A 14,796-nucleotide genomic window follows, 5' to 3' on the forward strand; every position below is an offset into this window, starting at 1 on the left:
GTGGTTTTAGCAGGTTTAATGAAAGAGTGTTCATCAACAAATTTCAGAAATGGTTTGGGAGTTTGTGTACAACATAGTTTCAAACAAATATGTGAGCAATATTCCGACGTGGGCCTTACTTGAGCTTTGTACAGGGCCAACAATCGATCAAAGTATATTTGTAGCCATGAAGAGGAAACTTTGTTTTTAGTTGTGCTGTGAGGTCACGAGAAAACCTTAATGATTCTGGACCTTAGTATCTGTAGCTCTCCCCAACCTCAACCCTTATCCACCCACCCTTCCTGATCTTCAATCCCTACACTCTCTCCTCTTTACCTTCACATACCCTGTCACTTGGTCTCCACCCTCTTTAGCTCTGTGTCCAGCTCCACCTCAATAACGTACCCCACCCTTACGTAATGCAAAGCAGCCATAACAACAACAAACCCGTTCTTGTCCCTTCTATTATATTTTTATCTCTCACTTTCCTTTCTACCATGCCCCTTCATATTTAAGGGAGTTCTTTAGTCCAGCGAGGTACATGGTAAACTCACTAGTGCTGGTGCCACTTAAAACAGCATCCAGCACTGTAGAGTGGTTGGTTTTAGGACAGGCACCCAACATCTAATCCATGCAGACATGGAAAAATAGACCTTAGAATGGTGGTGATGATGGTTCATTGTTAAAACAGATACAGAGTTGGGAGGAATATTACAAGATAAAATTTGAATTATGTTTAATACAGTAAAAACCATGTGGTTAATCCTTTAGCATATAAACCAACCATATCCAGTGAAAATATTGTTTTATGCTCAAATTAGCCAGATCCGGCCTCTCACACCAATCCTACAATGTCAGTCTAAAAGTATGTAATCACATAAAAATCCCAAAGCTACAAGATAATCCATGATTAACTCAAGACAATATGAATAAAAAAGCATTACAACTGACTGCTAAAGAGTTAAATAACAGTTATGCTGTTTCAAGATAACACGAGAACATAGCAGGTATTAGAGTATGGCTTTATAGTTTGTAAGTGAATCCAGGTTTCTAGAATACTAGACTATGTTTTGTGTTTATAAATGCATTCATTGCTGGAAGAGACTCGTGTATAAGAAAAGGAATCTTTAGATTTTGGGAGGGGTTTTGGTTTTGTTAAGAATTTGAGAAGACTTACATTCCAGTAAAGATCAAACTGTATTCGTTGGTTTGGTGGTGAGGAGCAATGTAATAGTAGTTGAGGATGCGGATTTGAAACACAGTGTAGTAAGCACAGAAACACAGGAAGCCAATCGTCAAGATGGAGGTCAGCTGGAAAAGAAGAAGACAAACATAAACAAACAAACACTGCAGAGAGAGAGAGAGAGAGTTGTACGATGACAACATATTGACTGAGAAATTCAGAATAATCCGATTTGTAATTATTTTCAGTTTGAAATATTATGATTGTAATAATAGGGGATGAAATAATGTGTTTCATGAGAAGTGAGGAGTTGTACAATTCTATATTAAAGAGATGAGGAATTATTTACATTTGACGGATATTTGTCCTCATCTTGTTTGTTGTTAACACAACATTTTGGCTGATATACCTCCAGGTATCTTGGGGAAATTTCAAACCTCGGATCTCATTCCTAAGATATTTTTCAATGTTATTATTATTCAGGTCACTGCCTGGAATCGAACTCGGAATCTTGGGGTTAGTAGTCTGGTCTCTTAACCAGTACGCCATATGCTCGTGAGGAGTTGTAATTTGCAAACCTTGCAACAAACATTACCTGGTTACATGGATCCAGGTGAATTTTGAAAGATTGAAATGAATTTACTTTTATTGCGCTAGAAGTAGCAGCCAGAGCTTCCTCAAATCGCATTCGTTCAACACAGACAGGTGAGTCTTGACTAGAAAGTTATACAAATAAAATTGCTGTCTGGTCAAACAGGAAATAAATCCAGTCGTTTAACATTGAATGTTTGATAGGTTAATTAGTTATGACGGTATATTTTCACTGGCATGATCATAGAGTTACCCTAAGGAGGTACTTCTAGATTATTCCTGTAGTGGCTAAGTATCTATAAAACCATTTAATCCATATTACTATGTGAAAAAACTAAAATTATTATAAGATGTTCAGTGTATACAACAGAAACATTGTTAAATCTCCTCCTGCAACTCAACTTGATTTCGAGCCGGGTCGTCTGCTGCTGGAGAGGACCGATCAGGTAAAGGACCTGGGTATCTTGGTGGATTCCTCCTTTTCGCCTTCGGCCCAGTGCGTCCATGCTGCCGACAAAGCACGCGGAGTTCTGTTTTTGAGCAGCCATATTCCTACCGCTCTATGTCACGCTGGTGAGACCCATATTGGAGTACGGGATTCAAGCCTCTTCTCCTTATCTCCTCAAAGACATACAGCATCTCGAAAGAGTCCAGAAGCTGGCTACCCGCATGGTTCTTGGTCTCAAGCATTTGTCTTATGAAGAAAGGCTGAAGACGCTCGACCTTTATTCTCTAGAAAAACGCCGCCGCCGTGGTGATCTCTTTCTCGCTCACAACATCATAAGCGGAAAGTGTAACCTCTCAAAAGAACTGTTCTTCACTCCTGCTCCAGAGCGTCGGCTGCGGGGTCACTCCAAAAAGCTCTATCTGCGACGATTTCATCTCAATCGAAGGAGAGGGGCTTTCTCCGTCCAGGTTGCGGATCCGTGGAATAAGCTGCCAGACGAGATGAAGATGCCGACGACCACTCGGTTCAAAGTCTCCCTTGACCACAAATGGCCTGAACTCTTTGCATGAACACCACCCTGTACATAACTCCATGTCCCCCTACATGGCCTTGCTTTTTGCTTTTTGAGCCAAAAAATTAACTTAACTTAAATTAAAATAGCTACCTATGTATCATACCTAATGTATATACACCATTGAAAAACACGATGTTGTGGTTTTTGTCTGAGAGAAAATTTCTTGCACATGTGTTAGAAGCACTGTGTATTAGTGCAAGACCAACATTTCCTCAGCAGCAGTCATTCATGAGGATGCTAGATGTGTTTTGGCTTCCTTGGGCCTTATCAATGATATCTATTCAGTTGTCATGTGCATGAACAGTGAGCAGGGAATAATACATCTACTGATATTGCAGAAAGCTTGCTGAGTTGAATAAAACTCAGTGTACAAAATTAAAATAGTCTTCTGAGTACCACACCTAAAATATACACCATTGAAACGTATGCTGCTGTGGCCTTTGAAAGAGAGAAAATAATTTTGTTATTATTCATTATAAATGAATGTGAAATTTTGATGGAAAGTTTTTAATTTAGATTACAATAAAACAGGAATTTTATATCATGGAACAAAATTAATCGACGTGTTAAAAACAAATATCAGAGTGAGGACAAAAACAATGAGCGATTGAAAGACAGATTTTTGCTGAATTTCCAGAAGAGAGAGAATGAGAAAAAAAGCAAACACATTAAAACACTGGAAAATAAGACAGAAAAATACATATTGTTTCACAAGAATGGAAGGTCAAATATGTGAGCAATCGGAGTTTGATTGTATAAAATATTCCTTATTGTTTATAAAGCAAAATTAAATTATCAAGAAAGAGACGTTTATTAGCAAATTACTAAACTAAACGACAATAAAATCATTTAACTTTCTTTCCCCAAGGTTGCTTTAGTTTATTTTTCTTCTGTTTATTAATATTAATATAAAATGCAAATCTAGGTCAGCTGTCTTTAAGAATGGAATGAGACTTTAGAAAGACAACAAGAGACTGTTTTGTTTAGACTACTATGAAAAGATAATAATCTTTTATAGGGTAGGACAACTTGTTCTAAAAGTGTAAAAGAGGGGACAGAAAGCAGAGATATAAGTAGGGAACAACAGTAATAAAAGCTGAAGTATGCAGAATAAAACACAAAAAGACAGAAGGAGTGCAGAGGCAGGAAGACGGGAGTAATGTTGGTGAATTTTGGGAAGTGGTGCCCTGGCAATTAACACCTGATCTGGGGTCGTTTATTTCGTGCTTCAACAATTCTGAGCAAGAAAACAACAGTAGAATATCATTAGAAAATTATTATTTTAAAAAATATTAATGAACTGATTGTAAATAGTAATCAGGTGTAGTACAACTGATTGGGAAAAGGTAAAAGAGGGGACAGGAAGACAGCAATGATAGTTAAAAGGAAAATACAGTGTGTGCAGAATGAAACAGGAAAAGAGAGAAAAGTGAAAATTCATAAAGAAGAAAAGATGCGTAAATATCAGAAGTTTTTGGTGAATTTTGGGAAATACAGAGTGCTGACAACTAATGACTGCTGACACTGGTAATTTATTCCATGCTTTGATAATTCTGAGAAGAAAAAAATGATTAAGTCAACACAAGAAATAGAGAAGTTGAAGGAGGAGAATCTTGTATTTAACTGCAGAGAAAGAAGCCAGGCAATGTTGATTTAGGACTTTGACTTACAGCCAGAACAGGTTCCATGAGCAATCAACCTGGCTTCCAAAGGTCAGCATGAATCTCTTCATTTCAATTCTTTGGAATATTAAAACAATTAATTGCCAAGTGTCATTAACTCTATTGATGCCAACAGTCCAAAGACTAACTCTAGTTCTATGATACAACCTTCCTCTTTTAAATTGATCTAAATTAAAACCCTTCATCACCATTTGATGTCATTTTAAGTTCCAAACACCAGCTTTTAATAACGACAAAGTTACTTCACTAAATTCTTCATAATCTTAAAAATTCCTTGAGACAAAGAAGGTGCATTTTAATGAAATATGGTAACAAAGTAACAAAAGGGTTAAATAGGTCTATGTTCAAAGACATCTCACCCATGGCCACCCATTTTTTTTTTATTTAATCCCAGATTACATCATCCAATGATGGCAGAGTGTAATTTAACCCTTTTGATACCAGTCCACCTGACACCACCCCTGGTTCCATGATATAAAATTCCTGTTTTATTGTAATCTAAATTAAAAACTTTCCATCAAAATTTCACATTCATTTATAATGAATAATAACAAAATTATTTTATTAAATTCTTCATTAACTTCAGAATTAATTGCAAATATTTCAACATAAATATGGTAACAAAAGGGTTAAGATTGAAATAAAAGTTGATCGAGTCCAAAAATAATTAAGAATTAATAAAACATCCCAACCTCAAAAGAAAAAAACAAAAAACTTTAGAATTTTTACAAAGGGAAAGTCAGAAGAATTATTGAGTGAAAATTAATAATAGTCATTTGAAAAGAGAATCAGGGTGGGGAGGAATGGCAAAGGAGACCCCCCCACCCCACAAAAAAATAATCAAAATGTACTGACCTCAATGTAGACATAATCATGATTCTGGTTGGCAAGATTTATGGAAACGGCAAACAACGACAAGACAGGTTTCTTTATAAAGAACAAACATTCTGACCAAACAACCATGAAAGACATCACTGCAAGACAGATGGCCACTATTTTCATCACCCACGGCTGGAACAGACATTTCCAGTACCATTCTAGAAAAGAAGAAGAAAAAAAACAAACAAAACAAATTAATATTATAGTTAAAATTATACAACAAAATACTGCATATATAAATCAAAATAAGCAACAAGTATATCTGAGGTAGAGTAGTACAATTGTTTAAAAACTGATGCAATACTTACAGTGTTTAATAAAATGAAGTAGCATGAAACAATTGTACCACTCTACCTTGAATATCCTTGTTGCTTATTTTGATTATAATCATCTCATTTGATTTATATGGATAATACCATACAAGATTCTGGTGCCTTTAACTTAAGTACCATATTCATCTGAATCTAAATTTTGCTGATATATATATAAGTATATAAATGTAAAATCGAGGGATCAAGGTGTAGGAAGAAAGTTAGCTTCAAGCAATCAGTAGTGAATATGAAAAAACAACTTTCAGGGACAACATTGCCTTATTGAGACGGAATGTGAATTTTTTCATATCGAAGAACAATAAGTTAAAAAAAGTTCTTTTTATTTACCATGGTAGGCAGCCAGGTGTGTGGATAAGAATACAAGAGTTCTGTAATCCTTATGTATATATATATATGTGTGTATGTGTGTGTGTATATATATATATATATGTGTGTGTGTGCATGTATTAATTTTCTGAGGAATTTGTATTGCTAATACTTATGAACATGAAGTATCTACTCAATACTTTAAGTGTTGATGGTATAAGTGAATGCATCCAAGTATAGTACATCAATTCCACAGGATGAATACTGCTGGTAAAATGGAGAAGATTCTGATCAATTCATCAATGAAGGATGCACCCATACCAACTAGGGACCACTACACTAAAGAGTTCCTATTTAATTAGTTAATAAATTATATGAATTGGTATTATCTGTAAGTTGATGATTGTAAGGAATCTATTCCTCCATTTTCTTATTTTGTATATATATATATATATATATATATATATAGGTGGCACGTAAAAAACACCCACTACACTCGTGGAGTGGTTGGCGTTAGGAAGGGCATCCAGCCATAGAAACACTGCCAGATCTGACTGGGCCTGACGAAGCCTTCCAGCTTCACAGACCTCCAGTTGACCCGTCCAACCCATGCTAGCATGGAAAGCGGACGCTAAATGATGATGATGATGATGATATATACACACACAAACACACATATATATAACATTATCATCATTGTTTAACGTCCGCCTTCCATGCCAGCATGGGTTGGACGATTTTGACTGAGGGCTGGCGAACCAGATGGCCGCACCAGGCTCCAGTCTTGATCTAGCAGAGTTTCTACAGTGGATACCCTTCCTAATGCCAACCACTCCGAGAGTGTAATGTGTGCTTTTTACATGCCAACGGCACGGGGTCAGTCAGGCGGTACTGGCAATGACCTCGCTCAAATCTTTTTACACATGCCACCGGCACAGGTGCCAGTAAGGCGACGTATATATATATGTGTATATATGTATATATATATATTCCTCACTAATCCATTCAGTTGAGGGGGGGTCTTGTCTTGCAAGTTGCTTGGTGACCTCACACCAGCTAGTGCCTTGGAAAAAGTACCCAGTAGTATATTGTGTATTCTGGGAAGGAGTGTGGCCTGATGGTTAGGGTGTGGCACTTGGAAGTGTTCTTGAGCAAAACCCTTCATTTCACATAGCTCTTGTGCTGTGTGGGGACCAGCATGCCAAAGAAAAGACCCAACATTTTCTCTGATTGTTGTAAAAGGTGACTAAAAGAGGTTGAGGTAGGATTTGCACTCCAACCTTGCAAAACTCTGACCAGCAATGACCACCCAAGCAGATCCATGAGTTGGAGGGTTGTCACCTGAGTGGTGCAAAGGTGTCTTCCACTAGGAGTGGTAGGGAAGCACCAACAAAAGGTGAATAAAGCAACACACTGTTATGGTGCATTGTCCCCTACTACTACTACTATTACACTGTGAAGTGGTTGGCATTAGGAAGACCATCAAACTGTAGAAGCCAGATCAAAGCAGATAGTGGAGCATGGCATGGCCTTCTGGGTCACTGGTTACTGTGTGACCATCCAACACATGCCAGCATGGAAAATGGACATTAATCAATGAACGATTTTATGTCTGTGCATGACCAGCTTACCATGATTGCTATTTGCTGAGATGAATATATTATTAAGGCCTTGTTTTACTGCCAGGGGCTCTTTCTGTTTTTCGGTTAAGGGACCCTTTATTTCAATGTTGAAGGAGCAAAGTGAGTGGATAATTCATTGACAGAAGTGACAATAGCCAAGACAACACATCAATATTTGTAGCGACCTTCTTAAACAGAAGCTGTAAAGAAACACTCACACATACACCCATATATATACATACATACATGTGTGTGTGTGTGTATAGATATATTTTTATACACACATGCACTTAGGTATACACTTAAAAATGTATGTATGAGTATATACGTGTACACACACACGTCTATATCTCTTTATGTATATGTGTGTGTGTGTGTAGAGAGAGAGAGAGAGAGAGAGAAAGTTGTAGTTGTTTGGCAAGTGACATGAGAAAGTGTGTTGAAAGCGAAACAATTGAAATTGTGTTGGAACCATGGTAACCAGAATATTTACAGTGAGCAGGGCTGGCATGTGGCCGTGAGAGAGGCTTTGATATTTAATACTACATTATGCAGTAATAAATTAAAACAAAATGAATATAATAGCCACTGTGTATGATGCGTGTAATAGCTATTGGTACACACATATACATATGTGTGTCTGAGTTCAATGAAAAATGCTTACCATTAAGTATGTTTATGTATGCGTGTGATTGTGCACACACACACACACACACACACACACAAAAATGAAAGAAGAAATTAGAAGCACTCTGCATATTTAGAGTGGTATTTAATAGCAGACAACCGGTTGGCTGTGGGGTTGAGAAGTCTACGTCCCAACCATGTGGTTTTCAGTTCAGTCTTACAGCAAAGCACGTTCTGGGCAAGTGCTTTCTACCATAGCCCTGGGCCAACCAAAGCCTTGTGAATGGATGTGTGTGTGCATATATTTGTGTCTCGTTGTCTTGACATTGCACAAGAGTCGTAAATCAGTGTCACTATCCACATCCAAGCAATGTTGCTCACTCCCAACCTTGTATGGCCATGGGGGAAATATTACTAGGAAACAGGTGAGTGTTGGTGACAGGAAGGGCATCCAGCCTTAGAAAATTTACCTCAAATTCCTTCTGACTGATGTGAGCAAGGAAAAGTGAATGCTAAAATTGAGTGTGTGTATTGGTGAAGATGCCATGTAAAAAGCAGTGATGGTACCACATAAAAAGCATCCAGTACACTCTGTTAAATGCTTGGCATTAGGAAGGGCATCCAGCTGTAGAAACCATGTAGAAAACAGGCTACTGGAACCTCGTGCAACCCATGCTAGCATGAAAAGCATGTTGATGATGATGATGATGATATATCTATATATATATGCATACACACACACACACACACACACTACACTTAAGTCAAAACTATTTTCACTCACCGACTTTAGGGTTATAGAAGTGTTTTGAGAGACCAGTTACAGAAACACTGGAGGAATAATGTTTGAAAATGCGTTCTGGGTTCGACTCATTATTTGCAACATCTTCCAAGGCAAACACCTTCTCCATTAACATGTTCCATTGACACTGAGTTCGCTGGTAGATCTGGGAAGCTCGGATGACCCTCTTGTGCAGCCGAACCAGAGTACGTTCCGTCGGAGAGTCCATAGGGCTGTCGTAGTCCTCATAATCATCAACATTGCGCTGGATGGATTTTCGGAAGTTTTCTGGACACTGGAAAGAGTTGGAAACATCGGGGGCTGTGTTATTGGTGTTTTGGTAAGTTTGTAGGGGACAACTGGGAGAGGGAAGAGGGAGTGGCGATGGTGAAGTGGGAGGCACAAAGGGAGAAAGAAGATAATAGACAAGGAAATAAAGAGACGGTGATTAGTGATGGAGGAGGGGATAAGAGGAGGGTTAAAGGGAGAGAGAGAGAGGGAGGGGCGAAAAATTAGAAGCATCCCTTAGTAAGAAATAAAATTACCTTCAAAAGGATTGTGTCCACATGTCTTCTGAGATAATGGTTGTAACGTATCGACTCTGAAGCCCGTTTGATTTCCTGCAAATTGAAACCAGAGAAATATTTACAACAAACACAACATTGTGATAACACAGTCACTTATATATACACACTTATATATATTTATGCATACTCACACATCTTGATGATGTCAATTTATAAAGGATAGAGAATAGTTACTTCTACCCAGTTTTATATAATGTTGGGTAGCCTTGTATCTCCTCTATAGCAAGACACCGGGGCTTGTCCCTCAATCACATTTCAGCCTCCAATCAACACCTGTCCCTCCTCCCCCACTTCTCAAATACTCCTCCTCCTTTTGTCTTCCTATTCAAGCAATTTACTTGGCAGCCTCATTAGTGCCGGTGACATGAAAAAAGTACCCGGTACACCCCGGTAAAGTGGCTGGGGTTAGCAAGGGCATCCACGCCTGTAAAAACCAAGCTGGAGCTGGACAACTCCCATCAACCATTCAAACCAAGCCAGCCGGGATGTTAAATGAGGAGGAGTTCATAGTGAATGGGGAGGGTGCAGCAGAAATACCTCCCGTATTTTATGCAGCCATTGATGTGATACTAGTGAAGTTAGGAAGATGGTAACAACACCCTCGTGGGGCTGATGGTTTACCATTTTTCTAGTCTGGTTCTCATCAAGTTTTGGATTGATGCAAACAGTGTGCTTGTTGCATCGTGTGGCTCATGTTGGTTATCAAGGAGTGGGAGTGAGACAGGAGAACAAGGCAGGTGGGGATTATAAGAGAGAGAGAGAGAGAGAGAGAGAGAGAGATGAGGAATGTGTGTGGGAGTGAATATAATGAACAGGTGTTGAGGAGGGATACCCAGGGAAGAGTAAGTGACAACTGTAGAAAGTGGGTGGGGTTGAGTGGATGCAGGGGGGCAAGTTTGTTAAATCCAAAAGCATGAAAATGTTTTGCCTTTAACATCCACAATTACTAAAACCCTTTCATGTGAGCAGCAACTGAAGCAGAATTAGGGATCCAGCTGTTGTTTCTGGGTTTTATTCCTCTTTCATTTATGATGCTTATATCTACGTAAAAGGCATGAATACCACAGAATCTCACAAACTGATTCCTGTTAATTTGATATTTTCTGCCTATGTACAATATCCATAATGTCCACATAGGGCGGCGAGCTGGCAGAACCGTTAGCACGCCGGGCGAAATGCTTAACTGTATTTTGTCTGTTGTTACATTCTGAGTTCAAACTCCACCAAGGTCGACTTTGCTTTCATCCTTTCGGGGTTGATTAAATAAGTACCAGTTACATACTGGGGTCAGCGTCATTGACTTAAACCCTCTATTTGTCCCCTCTATGTTTAGCCCCCTGTAGGCAATAAAGAAATAAATATTCATAATGTCCACTTCTATGGCTTAAAGTTTATCTGTTGTATTCACAAATTGTGAACAGTCGTTGGTTGCTGATTTCTATAAAGTAGAACCAAAATTCTGGTTTCGATTCATCGATCCAGATGCAGCTTTGGCTGAAGAGACAAAACCAGGTTGAAGCACCAGACCGCGTTTCAAACTCTCCTTACCTCAATGAACCGAGTGTGTTGTGGACACACGTTGTCTGGAAAGAGAGGCTGCTCTCCACAGACAAAACCCGACAATGATTGGCACATTTATGTTTGAATTTGTCAGAGCCTATTAAGAATGGATATGGGATTGATTTTCACTGTTCTCCATGCACATGACGATTCACTGAATTAATATATGCTATCCCATGGAAAATAATCACTCATGCAATGCAGAAAGGTAGCATCATCGTCATCATTTAACGTCCACTTTTGTCATGCTTGCATGGGTCGGGTGGAATCTGTTGAGGCAGATTCTCTAAGGCCGGATGTCCTTCCTGTTGCCAACCTTCACTTGTTTCCAAGCAAAGTAATATTTCTACAGAACCAGGCAGATTTTTTTTTATGGAAAACAGGAAATGGACATCATGCTCATTTACATCATGACATCATGTGATGTCAACACAAGGGTCACACACACATGCACACAAGGGGTTTCAGTCCACCAAATCCATTTATAAGGCCTTGGTTGGTGGCCTGGGGCTATAGTGGAAGACACTTGACCAAAGCGCCACACAGTGGGAAGTAAGTTTCAGTTAATAAATAAAGAAACTAAAAGTTAATAATTGACAAAACAAACAATTTTGCAAAAAACTGCTCAAAGCGGGCTCACACATAAAAAGGGATTATTCATTATATATTAAGAAATAACTTAAAATATTGTTTTCAAATTTTCACACAACACATCAACCCCAGAATTTAACTGGTACTGATTTCATCGACCCTGAAAGGATTAAAGGCAAAGTCGACCTCAGCGGAATTTGAACTCAGAATGTAAAGATGGACGAAACGCTGCCAGGCATTTTGCTTGGCAGACATCACAATACCACTTTTAAAATCTATAGAATTCAGGCCCAGGGAAGGTGTACGTCCTTTCTGAGACAAACCAGAAAGATTTTGGTTGACTTACTTCCAAAACATCTTCAAGAGCTTCTTCGGCCTCAGACTTTTCTGTGCTCAACTTTGCAATTTTGAATTGCGTGCGTGATAACATGTGTCCTCTTTTAGAACTGTTCCAAACAGTGCGTGGGACTTCTACCAGCCCATAGCCTAACAGCAACACAAGAAGAAATAAACCCCAAGTGTTGCTGGCAGTTACACCAATGACTTTGATTTTGTCCCTGAAATGTAAAAAAAATATAACAAAATGAAACAGAGTTTATTAGAAAACAAAATTCAGAAAGAAAACCTCCTAAGTCTGTGTTTTAGTGTTTGTTTCCTAGTTTTTGTACCTTTATTTGCTTTATTCATCATTGTCTACCCTGACACCCCATCATCACTGTTTCTATCCCTGGCCTGCTCCACCCTGGCCACAGCTACCACCTCTTCTATAACAGAAGTAACCACGCACATCCTCTACTGCAAGAAACCTGTTCTGTTCTGGCTCCTTCCCTCATACCTGAACCCTTTGTCTCCCGGCACACAGCCACCTCCCTCTCTACTGTAGTCACATTCAGTCAAAGGGGTGCATAGTCATGCAAGCTACATGGCAACCTCACTAGTGCTGGTGCCATGAAGAAAAACACCACCCAGGACACACTATAAAATGGTTGCTGTTAGGAAGGGCACCTAGTTGTAGAAACCATGCCAGAATGGACAATTAAAGTAGAACCAACTAGAACATTAGACTACTGCCAAACCAAAGTAAGAGACCGGAACATTTGATATAATAATGACAGTGACCTACATCAGTCGTCAGGACAGTGTTTTGTTCAAACATTCCATTCGGCCTAAGATTCACCAACACTATTCTGACATGTCTAGGCACCTTTTCCTCTTTACAGTTTCTTTTACTGTTCACTTTTGGTTATCATTGCTGTCTTTTTGAAGAGACTTAGTACAGCAGAACACTGTATACAACAAGTGTATTATTATTACTACATCAATCCAACATCTTAGTTCGTTTGAGCATAATCTTCCAATTCTAAATACTTTCGGTCTTTCACCATTATGACATCAAACACTGGTACTTTCGTGTTAGAATTGTTAGAAATGCTTATAATTAACACTGAAATCCTCTTCTCATGGATAAAAGATACATTCTGTGTGTGTGTGTGTGTGTGTGTAACAACTTGCAAAGGAGATTGAGCATGTATAGAATATAGAAACTTTTAACTCTTTCGTTACCAACCCACCTGAAACCATCTCTGGCTCTGAGTACAAATGTCTTGTTTTCATAAGTTCTGAATTAAAATCCTCCACCAAACCTTAGTCACAATTTATGTTCCTAACACTAACTTAATGATAACGAAGTTATTTTACTAAATTTTTTGTTATATTCAAAATTAATTGAAAGAAACACAGAGCATCTCAACAGAAATATGGTAACGAAAGGGTTAAATGTGTGGGAGTTTACAGTGTGTATGTATGTATGCATGTATGTGTGTGTATATATATATATATATATATACATACACACACACACACATATATATATATATAAGACCAGTGGGGTGAAGTAGTAACGCACATACATATATGAAATATGTGTGTAAAGGGGCTTGAATGTGAATTCATTAGCCTCTTGCATTGAAAACGAATGAATGAACAGAAGTATCACAAGTTGGTGCAAAGGTGAAAATATCATAATTAAACAACTAATTTGATCAGATTAATCAATCTAATTAATGCAACAGAATACAAACAATAATAGAAAGCCATTCAGGTCTTTGAAACCAGCTGCCACCATATTTATTTATAACCTTCTAATGGTTTCGCCTTTGCTAAGAGGTGTCATTATTTCCAGCTAGAATTAATGGTAACGAGCTCATCAACAAACACAATAAAACATTCGTTTCATCCCTTCTTTTTTTATTTTGCTTCTTTTTTTTTAATCTTTTTATCCTTCTCCCCAATATTTCTAATAATTGCTTTTGTCTTCAACAATAACATTTTAACAGACAAAATATTAAACAATGAATTTGGAATTTTTTGCAAATAATAGAACTGTGTGTATCATCACTGTCCATTATCCTAAATGGTAACAGAGGATTTAGGAGTCAGCAAACACTATTGTGTGTGTGTGTGTGTGTGTGTGTGTGTAGTAATGTACCTAGGAAATGGAAGTATGAATAAATACTCATTAAATTACATAAGACAAAGGAAATAGCTTGATTGTGGTGTCTGACGAGACAAAGTAAAAAAAAAAAAGCCAACCTATTTAACAACAAAACTGTATCAAGACCTGAACTCCTCATTTCTAATGCAACCACAACTACAGACTTCAACTGCCAGATTAACATAGACACGGGCCAAAGGGTGAGCCCCTGAGCTTTTACAATGGGGGGGGGGGGGTGACACAAAATGCGAGTAATTAAGAACCTGTAGGTGCACGTTGGCAAAGAGAAAGTTAATAAGCCTTTAATTTCGACACAGGCCAAAGTGTGAGTCCTTATGTCAGGGATGGGGGAAATTTTCGAGTCCGGGACAAAATGTTAATGATTCAGAACAACTTTTGATTAATCCATGGTAAGAGGACTTCAAAGATTACGTGAAAAAATATTGAAATGAAATACTGTAAATTGCAGCAAATTCTGGAAGTTTTAAAATAATGTATCATATATGTCTAGGAGAGAGGCAGAGCCTTGACTGTGGAGTTAAGAAATCTACTTCTCAATT

General features: G+C 38.2%; 1 protein-coding gene across 1 annotated transcript in view; it reads right to left on the reverse strand.

Annotated features, from left to right (window-relative positions):
* LOC115215512 (G-protein coupled receptor-associated protein LMBRD2) overlaps nucleotides 1-14,796 on the reverse strand; it is a 69,187-nt gene that overhangs the window by 6,614 nt on the left and 47,777 nt on the right. Inside the window, exons 6-10 of the mRNA XM_029784684.2 lie at nucleotides 12,089-12,299; nucleotides 9,550-9,624; nucleotides 9,008-9,299; nucleotides 5,313-5,494; nucleotides 1,157-1,290 (exon numbers count right to left, since the gene is read on the reverse strand). Coding sequence (XP_029640544.1) covers nucleotides 1,157-1,290; nucleotides 5,313-5,494; nucleotides 9,008-9,299; nucleotides 9,550-9,624; nucleotides 12,089-12,299 — 894 coding nt within the window. The remainder of the gene's footprint in view (nucleotides 1-1,156; nucleotides 1,291-5,312; nucleotides 5,495-9,007; nucleotides 9,300-9,549; nucleotides 9,625-12,088; nucleotides 12,300-14,796) is intronic.

The sequence above is a fragment of the Octopus sinensis genome, linkage group LG9 (assembly GCF_006345805.1).
Source record: "Octopus sinensis linkage group LG9, ASM634580v1, whole genome shotgun sequence".
NCBI classification, from domain to species: Eukaryota; Metazoa; Mollusca; class Cephalopoda; order Octopoda; family Octopodidae; genus Octopus; species Octopus sinensis.